Source organism: Tachysurus vachellii, chromosome 17 (assembly GCF_030014155.1).
Source record: "Tachysurus vachellii isolate PV-2020 chromosome 17, HZAU_Pvac_v1, whole genome shotgun sequence".
Taxonomy (NCBI): Eukaryota; Metazoa; Chordata; class Actinopteri; order Siluriformes; family Bagridae; genus Tachysurus; species Tachysurus vachellii.
The window spans coordinates 7604747-7619088 of record NC_083476.1 but is presented as its reverse complement, the minus strand read 5'-3'; the positions used below and the strand labels follow the sequence as shown (position 1 = coordinate 7619088).

Here is a 14342-nt window from a genome sequence, read left to right as displayed (position 1 = left end):
CATTGGTCAGAACAGCATAACCCAGCTGTGTTTTATTATATATCATGTATTTAAGATATTGTATTATGATGTTTTGTGCAATAAGCAAATTATTTTGTGTATCTAAACACAATCCCAAGTACAACATACATCACCATATGTTTTGCTTTGCAGGCATACACAAAATCACGGTTGCCAGTAGCAGTGAGACCTGCAAAGCAAAGGGACAGGCAGAGGCAGACTTATTATGAAACAGAGGAAAGTTCTGAACAACTTAGTACAACAGATTCTGAGCAGCATAGCCAAAGTAACAGAGTCCTCAGTGGAGCATTACATCAAAGTTCTCCAGGTAGCAGTTTTGAGGCTCTTTGGGATTCTGAGTTCAGGCGAAGCGCATACCCTGAGACTAAACAAAACAGTGATGCCAGGCAAAATTTAAAGAATGTATCTGACTTTCCACAGTCAGAACTCTTATCTCAGCTGGAGTTACTGAACCTGGAATGCCAGGAGAAGGAAGCGTTCATCTCCAAACTTCAGTTTCAGATGCAGAATTTGGAAGAGCTCCAAGCTGAGCTTCAAGAGAAGGAACGATTGAATGGTCAATACCTGGAAGCCTTGCATGCTGCTGAGTCCACAATTGCATACCTTACAGCTTGTAACCTGGATTCTGTAAGTGGCCTGGGCCAGCCCAGTTTGGGATCTGATTCATCACTGCAACGGCAGTGCACTGAGCTTCAAAAAGCTGTCCAGGAAAAAGATCAACTCAACATTCAGCTGCTAGAGTGCTTAAACACAGCTGAGGCTGCCATTGCCTCACTGACCTCAACTGATCAGTCTGAAAGTGCTTTCTCTTGTCAGAATGACCCACAAGCCTTGTGTGAGAGGCTTGAGTTCCTGCTCAACCAGATCAAGGCCTTGCAGGATAAGAAACAAGCCTCCACAGTCACTCCTAAGGAGTTGCTTTGCCCAGATGGAGGTTCAGCATCAGACCTGCAACGCCAAGCTGAAACTCTTCAGGAATCACTGTTGCAGCAGTGCAGGCTGAATGCAGAGTTACAGGAAAAACTCAGGACTGCAGAAGAAACTATTACCAAACTGTGTGCTCAACAAAGCAGCATTACCAATGGCCAGGAGTTGATTTGCAGCTACAAGTGCACAAGTCCACAAGAGGATATAATAAATGAATATGAAGAGGGACAGCAAAGACTGGCTGCGTGTCTTTCTGAGTGTATTTTTGCAGCAGAACAAGCAGTAGGGTCTCTTGCAGATTATCATTTAAGGACCGATCAGATTTTGTATAGTCCTGAAATCTTGACCAACACAGAGTTTGAACAGAACTTAGACAGGCTTCAGAAGGCACTTTTGGAAAGAGACAGGTTTGTGAACTCTGGCAGTACAGATATAAGCCACAGCACTATTGTGGGTCCATTTCAACACAAAATAGTACAGCACTCCTTACAGATTTCAGCTGCTGCACAGCAGAAGACAAGCACCCCAATTTCACAAGGACAGCAGGGGCAACAGAAAATATCAGAAACTTGGGATCCTGATCAATCAGGAAGTCCACACTTGAACCTCCACAAAAATCTAACAATTATTGTCCAGATCTTTAAACAGCATGCTCAGAAGATTCAGGAGCTGGAGGAGGCACTTAAAGTTGAGCAAGACCTTAAAGGACACAGTGGCTTAAAGCATGAGGATGTTGTGCAGTTGGAGAACTTGCAGAAGGCCTTAAAAGAGAAGCAGAAAATGTGTCAGAAGCTGGAGGAGAAACTGGCTTCTGCTCAGTCCATCATTGCTCTGCAGAACTCATCCAAGAGCGATAAACACTCTGAGAGATGCAAAGGTAAGAATAGTCTCACTATTTTGTGTTCATGCATTTAAAACAAAAGCAAACCAAACACAGCGAACATTGTGTCAGTTGCCATTAAATGAATAAGGTCTAAATGACAACTGTTGCCTGTCATGCACTGTTAAATACATTAGTGCAGTGAATTCTACAAGTGTAAGAGAGGGTTAGTGGCTACTTATAAAAGTTGCTGCATCCTGAAGGTTATTAAGATAAAAGATTAAAGATATTAAGCATGCTCTCATAATAATGACACTAATGGATTGTGTTGTTTACAAACAACCGTATAAACATGTAAAATGTGGCACACAGCATGCTATATATTCAATAACATGGAAGCTGGATCACTCACACGTCGTTGCTCTTGCTCGTGCTCATGCGTCCTAGCACCTCATAGTGAACAGGATGATAAAGGCATTCAGGTGGATACACAGGACCTGGGCTACGAGACAAGTGGAAGGAGTGAGACGGAGGTGGAAAGAGAAGAGGGCAGTAGCACAGGTAGACAAGAAAGAATTGGCAGAACTAACTCTCTCTTTCTATTTCACTCTATGTGTGGGGAATCTACCAAATCTAGCATTTCTTATCTGCTTAACAGACTTTACCAGTAATGCATTTTCTGTCACTTTAATTTTATTCTAGCCATTCACAGGCATTTGTTCATGTTAAAGATGTGCTGACTTTGTGTCCCTGAAAAAGCATGTGCTGTCTTTCACATTCCCAGATTAGTATTTTATGTGACAGGGGAACAGCTAGATAATGGAAGAAACTGCTGTTGACCAAATTGGGAGAAAATAAAATAAAGATTTGATAAATTAATAAAAAATGTGAATGCTGCATGTTCTTGGCACTTGGCATGATGCATGTCAGAAATGCGATGAAATAATGGAACGCTTCCTGATACTAACTATTGCTTCAGCATGGTTAACATGGTCTCTTAGAGATGAATCACGCTTGGTGAGGTGTCAAACATTTATAGGGATCCAATTTCCTTATTGTTGCATGGCCGTGTTGCTTTTCTGGAGTAATAAATTCAGACTAATAGGTTCCTTTGCTTCTCCCAAATTCAACATTTTAGTTGTGATATATTAATGTATTTTCGTTGTGTGTATATGATCGTTTTGGTCATTGTGTGTCTCAGATGTAGATGGTGGTGTGTGTTTGGACCCTGCTCTCTCCGAATTCACCTCAGCAGACAATCTGGACATGACAGCATCCAGCCCATCTTACCCAAGCTCACCTGATAGCTCTCCCCGTCTTCATGATCCCAATTCTGACCCCACACATGAGCTCTTGCAACTCAGGTCACAGGTCAAAAGTCAGCAAAAGGTTATTGCCCAACTTCAGCGACTGCTGCCCATTAAGTGCCTGACTGCCAAGGTTTTGACTTCTGACCCAGCAATAAGCTGTGAGGAAGAGGAGGAAAGTGCAACAATGAAGGCACGGATTTCCCAGCTTAGCGTTGAACTGGAGAGAGAGCGCACAATCAACAGGAGTAATGAGTCTGCTTCTCCATCCCGGTAAGTGTGAGAAAACCCACCTTCAATGCATTGTCACAATATGGTGCACATACAGTTAGTATAAATGACTGCATTTAAAATTACATTCTGGAAACCTTTTCTTCACTGTGGCTACTATAACAAAATTATTGCTACTGTAATTATAATAGAAATGTTTTTTCAACATATTTACTTATTGATTGTTCACATTGTCATGTGTATAACAATCTATTAAAAAGCTAAAAGCTATCATGTAAGTGGCATATTTAAGCTATTTAATCATTTTTGCCTGTAGGATGGAGTCTCTGGTGCAGTCTCAGGCACGAGAGTTGTGTGAATTACGTGAGCAAATAAGAGTTTCACAAACACTTGGTGCTGAACAGCGCAAGCAGCTGCTGGACCTTCGGGGGGCAATAGAGGAGCTGATGCAACCCAACGATGGGCAAAGTGTCATAAGCACAACACTCCAAAAACACCTGGACCGGAGTCTCAGCCTACTGGACAAACTGGAACAAGGTGATTTAAAGCAATTCTCACAATAGATGGGGTAATTCCAACTGGGGACTTGAACTGCTCTTAAGTTGCATGTTGAATAATTCATAACTTGTCACAGACTTGAAATTGACTGACATTATTTCTAGTTATTGGAAATGTAAAAATGTATTTATCAGTTAAAATGTCTGTAAAATCTTGCATTAGTATTAGGCTTTGGCTTCTTATACCTTCATATATATCTCAGTATACTGCTATTTATCACATTGTTTTTATTACTCAGCAGGCTCTCCTGTGGACTTGCAAGGTCTAGAGCTGTTTCAGAGGTGGGTCTCCATACTGTACATATGCCCACAAACGTTGAACATGAGAGAGAAAACATTTTAAGCACATGCTTTCAATTTTAAACCTCAACTTGATATCATAATGATGTTCTAATACACGTAGGACTATACATTAGCACGGATTTAAATCCTAGGAAAATATTATGTTAGTTTTAACCTGTCACCCCAGTGCACTTGTTTTGTGTGCACACAAAAATGACTTGTTTTCACATGGCCACAAAATTCATGAGCCAATTTTGGCTGCTAATATTTTGCACCAGAAATATACACTGATCAGCCACAACATTAGAACCTTGACAGGTAAACTTTATAGCATTGATTATCTAATAACCATGGCATTTTTTTTAAGGGGTGGGATATATTAGGTAGCAAGTGAACAGTCCATTTATGAAGTTGATGTGTTGGAAGCAGGACAAATAAGCAAGGATAAGGATCTGAGAGACTAACAGGGTCAGAACATCTCTAAAACAGCAGCTCTTGCGTACCTAACAAAAAAGACCTAAGTAAGGACAACCTGGTGACAGGTTCCTGGGTGCCCAAGGCTTAGTGATGCATGTGGGGTGACTATACCATCTTGCCCAATCCCACAGAAGAGCTACTGTTGCACAAATTGCTGAAAAAGTTGACACCCTGTTGGCTATGATAGAAAGATATGAAAACAAACAGTAAATCACAGCTTGCTGCATATAGGACTTTGTAGCTGCGGACCAGTCAGAGTGTCCATTTTGACAACTGTCCACCATTTAAAAGTGTCTATAATGGACATGTGAGCATCAGAACTGGACCATGGAGCAGAAGGTGGCCTGGTCTGATGAATCGTATTTTATGTACATCATGTGGAGGGCTGGGTGCGTGTGCGTCACTTACTTGGGGAAAAGATGGCACCAGGATGCATTATGGGAAGACGGCAGAGGCAGTGTGTTGCTCTGGATGATGTCCTGCTGAGAAATCTATGATCCTGATATTCATGTGGATGATACATTGAGACATTCAACCAACATTCTTGCAGACCACGTACACCCCTTCACAGCCATATAGTTCCCTAATGGCAGTGGCTTCTTTCAACAAGATAATGTGTCCTGCCACACTGCAAAAAATGTACAGGAATGGTTTGAGTAAATTGCCTGATACCACAGAACACCTTCAGAACTTTTGTGCAGTGCATGCCTCAATGTGTTTGAGATGTTTGGGCAGCATAAAGAGGACCTCAACAATATTAGGCAGGTAGTTGTAATGTTATGGCTGATTGGTGTATAATTCATCATTGGAAGCCTTTCACTTTACACCAGTAATGGTAGAGCTGCTACATACCTGTGCTATGCCCCACTGCTGTGTCAGGAAGCTTGTGTGGCTACTGGAGGAGCTGCAGTGGCTGCGTAGTCGGCTAGAACATGACAGAGAGCAGCACCGTTTGCAGATTGCCTATTTATGCAGGCAGAACCAGAATCTTGCTTTGGCAACGAAACAGCATGTACACCTGTGAGTGGGGCTGCCGGAGCCTGTGTGCAGTGTGTGTGTGTGTGCAAGGAGTTCGCTTTCCAATCTTAGTCTTATTTTCTTTCTTTTTTACAGATTTTCTTAAGTGCATGCTTGGGTTTATCTAGGATGGCCATGCATGTGGCCCATCAACAAATGCCTTTCTATTTCAATCATTTAAGTTACATTTTGAGAATTATAGGCTCTAGTTTGAGTGGTCTTCTTAAACAGCACAATGTTATTTCTTCACATTTAATTGTTTCTTGCAGATTTGCCTTTCGTCTTCTGAGTGAACTTCATTACGAATAAAACGTAAAAGGATGTGCTGTTATATAAAGAATAAACAATGACAGGGTGGTGTGATGTGTCTTAACCTGAAGAAGAGGGACTCACACACCTCAAAGTTGATTATTCTTTAATAACACCACTTGCTGAAGTGCTTTATTCCACTTATACCTCCAGTGTCAGCCTTTTTAATGGGTTTTATCGTTTAGGTGCAGATGATTTGTAGTGTGGATTTTCTAAGCTGGGGGTTTATGAACGTGTGTTTGTACCCAGCTGACGCCACACATTTGTAGCTGGTAGCTGCTTAGATGCCTTTTAATCAGTTGTTTGTGTCTATGTATGTCAGATTTACAGTAGAGCTCCAGGAGAAGGAGAAGGTCATTCGGCAGCTGAAGGATCAGCTGCTTGGCAAAGTTCCTAGTATGCACCAGGAGTTAGAATCTGAGATGAGTGACGGGATCTCTAACAGCAGTACTGTTTCTGTTCACGACAGCCTGCACGACCTTCACACCCTCACGGCCAGTGGAGCAACTGAAGGTATCATTCACCAGCACACAGCCATAATTGACATGAAAGATTAATTCCATCCCATTCCAGTACATTTACTCTGGTAGAGTTTTGGGATTTTTTGGAACCTGTAATGTGAAAGGTGACTTTCAACATTAGACTCATTTGACTTTTCTCATTGCGTCCACTATTTTGAAGTCACTATGAGATCCAGGATTGTTTAACACTGTGCCAAAGTTGCATTCAAACTGATACTGGTTCTGGGTATCTTTTCAATGCTATTCTCAGTTATGTATGTACAGATATCCGGACATATTTTTACAAGTAAATGATTCCAAAGTAATTGATTGATTAAGAGCAATCACATTAACTTTGTTGTGCTAGTACCTCTATTGAAAAAGAAAACTGAGAGCAGAATTGTGTGCAGCTATCACAAACATAAATCACAGGCTGAGAAATCTTACATCATGAGACATAAAGTCAGGCTCATACTTATATATTGCTCAGAAGCTCCTTGTTACACAATTCCACTTGAATATATGTATATATAATGTAGAAAATAAATAAATAGTAGAAAGGATGTTTTTACTCACACTCTCTGGTGTCATGGGTTTCCTTTTATGTCTGGTTCATTATGGATAAATTAAAATTTTATTCTGAATTTCCATATTTCTGTAACACTGCTGAGTGAATATTTATTGTTAATAGCTCTACAAATAAAATGGAATTTAATTTAAAATAAAGTAGCGTTGAGGTCTGTAAAGGCTGCTCGGTTTTTACATTGTCGTATATATGATATATGTAAGGGTCTGTTCTAGTCAGTGGCTTTTACAAGTGTATTCTTCTGAAAGTGATTAAAAAAAATGTTTATTTAAATAATAAACGTACAGTGTGCGTATCGTGAATTAGTCAGGTTACGAAGTGATTTTTTCTCCGGTTACTAAAAATGCGTATCTGTTGTCCCAATTATTCTCTAAACCAGTGTAGCAGCCTGTGTAATTGTGTGTGTTTTCCTATTAATTCACAATTTTATAAGTGTGGTATAGTGAACTGAATGATAGAACAGTGTCCAATTGCAGTTCTTGAAAATATATTATTTACCAGGCCTATCAGGTTTAGCCTCTTATTGCAGAGGGCCTTTGTGTGCGAGTGTGAGAGGATCTAAACACCCTTCCAAAGCTTGCATTCTTGCTGAAGCCTTTGCTGTGTCGGGTAAATGAAAAGAATTTTTGTACTTTAAGAGCTGTGTACTGCTCAGGCTTTTGTTCTCTGAGGAGCTAACTTGCCTAGAATCTTAATACTTTGAGCCAGAGGTTTGTTTGAGCTAGTGTTAGCAAGTTAAGGTTTCTACTCAGAGCTTCAAATATTATATATTATATTATATATAGAGCACGTACATTAGAAAAGTTGAGCAGTTCAGAGCTCTGGACTTCAGTCTTCTAAATATTACAAGAGTCTTTTAGGAAGAGGCTGTTCAACTGACATTGCATTTGAGGATGAGAAATTGTAAAATAAGAGGAAATAAGCATCAGGTTGCTGGGAATGTTTTTTAATTTATGAAATGTCTTGGCATGACTTGTTTAGATTTGCTACTGTCACTTTCTCTCTGTGTGTGTGGGTGTGGGTGTGAGATTATATGTAGTTGTATGTATAGGTGTCAAACAGTGAAGACTATAGTTGCTTTTTGGTTTTCCGTAGGTTTGAAGTCAACCGGTGGAAAGAGTGTTCCTGAAGCTGATCCCCATCCTTCATCAGTTTGTGTGGCTGCTGATTTGACTAGATCTCAGGGTGAAGAGGGAAATGTTTATAATCTACAGAAGGATAACAGTCGTCTACAAGAACAGCTGAGAAAGAGCGAAGAGCTTAACGCCACACTGAGGAGCGAGCTCGACCTCACTCACTCCATCCTTACACACACACAGAGTCAGAACATCATGCTGACCAAACACACTCAAAGCAGCTCGTCAGTCACACACACACACTCCCAGAGCCGAGCTACAGACAGCCAGCAGGCTCAGCATGAGTCAGTCCTAACAAGTATCAGCTCAGGTAGAGGAGTGCATGTGTGTGGGTTTCTTTTTTTGTACCTGTTTTTGTTTTTACTTTTCTGTAATCCTGTTCCTTATTGTTTTATTTTTCAACGTCACCCCTCCCTCTGTATCTGTCTTTCTGCCTCCTCTTTTTCTCTCAGATTTGTTAATGGAGCACCTGCAGGAGATTCGAGCTCTACGTCAGCGCTTGGAGGAAACAATCCACACCAACGAGAGACTACGAGAGCAGCTGGAGCGAAAACTTCAGCAGGCTGATAGAGACCCAGGTACACCCACAAACATACCCTTACACACACATGCACTGTAATCCTCTAGATGCATGTTCACTGAATGTGCTTCTGCAAGATTTACAGGATTATAAGAAAGATATGCAGTGTATTTTATTTATTTTACAGCAGATACTCACATCTTTATTGCTGGGTCAGAAGATGCAAGTAAGCTGAACAGTGATATCCATTACCTTTGGGCTCAGAACCACACACTTAAAGAACAACTTAACCAGGCAGCAAGAGGTATACACAGACATATGACTTTAAATTCAAGGAATGTTTAATTATATTGTATTATATTCTGTGTGTGTGTGTGTGTGTAGATAAACAGAAAGAGAATGACTGTCTGAGAGAGACTTTGTCAAGGCGCACAGCCAAACTTGATCTCAGCAGAAAAGAGTGTGAAATGCTGCGTGAGGAACGCACACACTTGCAGAACAACCTGTACAGGTAACAAACACAGTACCTGCAAACATACAGAACAGCTCGTGGATTCACTCACATGAAAATAAAAATTATGAGAAGTATAGAATTGTTTTTCCTGGAAATGCATCTGAAGATCCTCAGTTCCTGAAAACAGACCTGCATGTTAACTGCTTATTTAGGCTACAATGTGGGGCTGAACCACTGACACAGGAATTTCTTTTAAATTCTGTCTGTATGTTTGGGTGTGTAAAGTAATTGTGTGTGTCTGTAGGCTGCAATGTGAGCAAAAGCTCCAAAAGCAACAGTTGGTAGACACTCAGCAACTTCTGCAATCAGTGCAAGTTGAACTCCAGGTGCATGAACAGATCAGGAACTCAGTAAACACCCACACAGGTACAAACTAAACACACACACACACACACACACAGACTAAAATGGTTTGCAATATTTATATGTATTGTATGTGTGTGTAAAAGAGGAGCGTGGTGGTTCAGAGTCTTCTGACGTGGATCTGAGGGAGTTGTTGAGTGAAGTCCGGCATCTTCGTCTACAGCTTGAGAGAAGTATCCAGACCAACACAGCACTGAGACACAAACTGGAACAACAACTACTAACCCAAACTGATCCTCCATCTACCATCAACATCAACTATCTACTCCCTCAAGCAGGTATTTAAAAACGTGCAGCTCCCAACAGAGCTTTAGGTTTTTGTGTTATCCTAAGTGTGTAACCTAGTGAACCAGTATTAATGGATTCATAGAGACTTAAAGCACTTTTTTATGTCGCTCTGACAAAAATGTAAACAAATCACAAATACATATCTGCCATTACATTTAAAATTCATATTAAAGTGATTTTAGGTAAATGTAGTTAATTTGAAAATTAGTTGGAAAAATGGCAGTTTATTGGTATTATTAATCCCGATACTGGTATTAGTGACATTAGTTATCCGAATTATTTGTGGTGATAAAATACTGACCTCAATACTATCTCTCAATCTGTTAGCAGCAACATTTCTGTCCACTGGGTGGCATGCATTTACACCTCAGAAGTAATATTACAACTCGGAGCACAGGATAAGTGCAACAGTGTTGTGCTTTTGAAACTTCTCAGCATTGTAGAAAGAAAGCAATTCTAAAGTGTGAGGAACCTATAATGCCACTCATTTTAATAATACCTGAACATTTTCTTGTTTGTGTGAGAGATGGAGATTTATTTATAAATACTGCTGTCATACAGCCATCTTTCACTTTCTACGTTTTGCCTCATACACAGGTTGTACCACATATACACCATACAGAGCTATTCAGTTAGAATCTTGACGCTGTGTTCGGAGCTGCAACAGCTTTTAGCTGTTAACTACTGTGCTGTTCACTACATCTTGAACTGGCATATATTTTCCACTTTGCGTTATCTCTGAAGTATCCCACATCTCCCACCATCAAGCATTTAACAAACTTGACACCCGCTGTTACCCCCTTACCAATTTCATGCCCAGCTGTACAGTGTTTACTGTTTGGTAACATTTGTTCCGCATCTTGGTAACTAGCTCTCTATATTCATTTATTGTCATATATATTAGCAAGAATATGCTGTATATTCTCTCTCTCCCTCTATCTTTCTCAGATGAAGGAAGTAAATCAGAGATGCAACGTCAGCACTCACACACGGACCCCTCTAGTGCTGCATATGGTACATTATTCTGTTTTGAGAATTTGTGTGACTGCAAAAATATCTGGCTCCTGTGATATGAACATTTTTTTGCATACAAAAAAAATAGCATACTGTGTGTAATACTAACTGTGCGTGTGTGTGCATTTGTGTGTGTGTAGACAGCTGTAGCTCTGTGCGAGGTGATTCTCCAGCTTTGTCCCGACTGGTTCCAGGTCACAGGCTGTGGGCAGATCGACATGGGCGTCATGTTCTAGGCCTCATAGAGGATTACAGCGCTCTCAGCAAACAGATCAGAGAGGCCAAAAGAATCACTGCAGCTATGGATAATCAACTACAGGACAGGGTCAGAACACACACAAACACATAAACACACTAACTTATAGTGCGATAATTGTGCCCTAAATGTGCTGGAAAAATTCATTAAGGTTAAATGTACATCTACATCATTGCTACATCATTCTTGAGCTTCTGTGTGGCTCAAAGAAGGACCTGAATGTCTACGCCATGTACTCTGATAGACTCTAATAAAAGTTTGCCTTTCAATAAGCTGCTATTTCACAGATATATTTACAGATCTTATTATAACAGAGCATAATAAGCCAGGAAACGCACTAATTACAGCCAATCACATATTACTACCATCCATGTTACTACTACAGTCATACACACAGAATGTTTCTATAATTTCCTACTAATTATTATTTGTGTGTGTGTGTTAGTTCGTGGAGTGTGCAGGTTTTTCAGGTAGTGTGAGCACCATGCAGCAGGTGTTAGAGGAAGCTGGGCGATTGCTAAAACTGCTCTGGAGAGTATCGCTACCCACAGGAGACCTCACACACACTCAGCAGGTAATAAACATGTATCCACACAAAAACACATACAGTACACACCCCTTGCTACAGGGTAGCACAATGATTTAACACCTTTCTCTGAGGATTGGGGAGTTTTTGTTGGTGCAGATAATGGTTTACTCTAAAGCTATTGGCTTTATATACAATTTCCACAGAAACATCGCAGGTAAACAGTTAAAAATAGCTTATTTGCAAATACAACATGACACTGGAGAAACAGCAACAACTAGCTGTGCCGTTTCATTCATTGATATTCAGAAATACGGTTCATTTGCGGAGTTAATTTGTGTCTGTGGTAGCAGTTATGCCATAATTCCTGAGTGGGATCAGTATGTTTCTTTACTACACACTATACTTAGGAGACATACTTTCTCAGTTCAATCCTCAGTTTGTCTTTTCAGCTCTGTGAGCCATTTCACTTTCTGTCTTTGTAGGCATAATTAAAAAAAGTAACGGACAAGAATTGTGATTTAAGCGTGATTGGCATTTATCAACATGTGCCTGGGAATAAAAAACAGTTTTAGTTCTGTTTAGCCTACAGAAATATTTTTACACACAGATTTACTGAAAAACTGTGTTTAGTCTATCCCCTGTTACATTTTCTCTACTGGTACAGAATGAAGTGCTGAGGAGTGAGATCACTCAGCTGAAAAGCAGACTGACTCAGCAGGAGCGAATGCTGACTGGCACTGTCAAACGACTCCGATCTACCAACCAGCTCAAAGAGGGCATGGAGCGGATCATCATCGAGCAGTGTAAGTCATACATGTACATCACAACACACATGCAGGCTTATGTATAACTCCTGTAGGTGACTTTTATTTGAACTATTTCTGTTTATCTGTGTAGTGTCACTGACTCACAGAGTGTTAAAGAAAGCACGAGGAAACCTTGAGGTGAGTTAGCAGTCTCTCACTTATTTTTTCACTGTTCTCTCACTCAGGATAAAACATCTGTAATCTGTGGTTACAGTGTATTTTTGAACTCCAAGGGGGAAACTAAAATAGTCACGGTGACCACACTCCACTGAAAAGTAACACTACTGTGTGAACAACGCTTTGGTTAACTTGGATCATATCTCATAAATATGATCATAAAGCATCAAGTCTTGATCCGTGTCCGAATGTGAAAGCGAAGCTTGTCTACACTGAGTGTGACTGGTCATGCTGCTGTTAGAACCATGTCTGAACACTTGGAATCTGACTGGTAATAAGGCGTGTAGCACAGGTACAACAGCACAGGTAGTTATTGCCTGGAACTTAATTTAATGAGCTTATTCTATTACGGTTTTATTTCTGTACTAACACCGCACACACAACTTTTACACAGACGCTATAATAACTAGGTAAAAAAAACGTGGTGGTGTTTAACAAAGGCAGCAACTGCAACTTTTAGAAAATGGCTTCAGGTTATGGAGAGAATCTAGCATTCGGGTACTAATCTCTCTCTCTCTCTCTCTCTCTCTCTATCTTTTCTCACCCTGTATCTGTTCTGTAACACCTCTGTTACAGTCTAAGTATTTCAATGTTTTGGGGATAAAAGACCTACAGATGGAAGGTTAGTTTTAGTGATATGATTATGTCGAGCGGATTTTGGATGTTTTTTGTCTTTTTGCATAAAGTTTTCACAATTCGCATGATGTGCAAAAAGAAAAACCTAGCATGTATCCAGACTCTTATTTTCTTGCCAGTGTTTTCAGTGTGTGTGCATGAAATTGAACTACATACTGTTAAAATATCAACTCATTTAGCCAAAGAAAACCTTTATTGTCCTTTATTTTTAATTAAAAATGTTAATACTTAGTGTGAGCACTTATGCGTGGATTTTTGTGATCATACTCTGGCATTTAATGACACTGCTTTTTTGTTTTTTCAGGAAATCCCATTGAATGCCCAGTGACCAGTCAACAGACAGACATCGCTTTCTAATCTGCCTCCTGTATTCTACCTGTCCAGGACACTATTTCTGTCAATCATGTCTGATATCTGAAGCTCTAATTAGATGTCCATGAGAGAATTTTAATGTGCTTGGATTTAGATTTGGAGGCACCAAATAAAATGCACATTTTACAGAGGCTTATCTCGTAAATATTGAATGTCTTTTAGTTCTTTATTTAATGCCTTTTTAACATGTTCCTTTCATAGATCTTGCTTTTGTCCACTGCCTGATTGATGTAATGTCATATTTTATACTGTATTCATTAACAGAGTTCTAGTTTATCTAAAAGGGCTTAAAGATTGTGGTACAGATGCATTAAAACTCTTCAGCACTGATCCATTGTCAAGTCTTTTCTTTTAATAATAGATGTTAACTGTGTAGATGTAGGTGTTACTGATAAATATAATTATGCTCAAGCTAAAATTCAAAGATTAATCCAGAGTTAGAATTATGAGATCTGTACAATATATGGTAAGGATTACACATACATTTCAGCGTTTTTCAGCTCTTTTGGTTTCTAAAATTTACTAAAAAGAGAAAGGCAAACATTTTATTCTACACAGGAAGTCTCATGTTGTTGTTCAGTAAGCCATTTATGTTTATCAGCATTTTACTGGATATAGAGTTTGTTCTGAGAACCATAATTAGGTGGGAGGTCACTAGAAATCCCAGGGGAAGTTGTGGACTGCTGCACAGTCTGAT

General features: G+C 39.8%; 1 protein-coding gene across 12 annotated transcripts in view; it reads left to right on the top strand.

Annotated features, from left to right (window-relative positions):
• The window catches only part of cdk5rap2 (CDK5 regulatory subunit associated protein 2), a 37254-nt gene extending 23279 nt beyond the window's left edge, over positions 1 to 13975 (top strand). For 6 of the 12 annotated variants that reach the window (XM_060891402.1, XM_060891404.1, XM_060891405.1 and 3 more), the window contains 19 exons: positions 154 to 1825; positions 2216 to 2329; positions 2970 to 3348; positions 3623 to 3843; positions 4103 to 4145; positions 6271 to 6461; positions 8130 to 8480; positions 8623 to 8748; positions 8878 to 8994; positions 9075 to 9201; positions 9449 to 9570; positions 9654 to 9845; positions 10804 to 10869; positions 11010 to 11194; positions 11571 to 11699; positions 12319 to 12457; positions 12552 to 12598; positions 13214 to 13259; positions 13578 to 13975. In XM_060891402.1, the coding sequence (XP_060747385.1) occupies positions 154 to 1825; positions 2216 to 2329; positions 2970 to 3348; positions 3623 to 3843; positions 4103 to 4145; positions 6271 to 6461; positions 8130 to 8480; positions 8623 to 8748; positions 8878 to 8994; positions 9075 to 9201; positions 9449 to 9570; positions 9654 to 9845; positions 10804 to 10869; positions 11010 to 11194; positions 11571 to 11699; positions 12319 to 12457; positions 12552 to 12598; positions 13214 to 13259; positions 13578 to 13630 (4320 nt within the window). In that variant the 3' untranslated portion in view covers positions 13631 to 13975. The remainder of the gene's footprint in view (positions 1 to 153; positions 1826 to 2215; positions 2330 to 2969; positions 3349 to 3622; positions 3844 to 4102; positions 4146 to 6270; positions 6462 to 8129; positions 8481 to 8622; positions 8749 to 8877; positions 8995 to 9074; positions 9202 to 9448; positions 9571 to 9653; positions 9846 to 10803; positions 10870 to 11009; positions 11195 to 11570; positions 11700 to 12318; positions 12458 to 12551; positions 12599 to 13213; positions 13260 to 13577) is intronic. The other 6 variants (XM_060891409.1, XM_060891400.1, XM_060891397.1 and 3 more) reach the window with 5 other exon arrangements.
• The last annotated feature ends 367 nt before the right edge of the window (positions 13976 to 14342 follow it).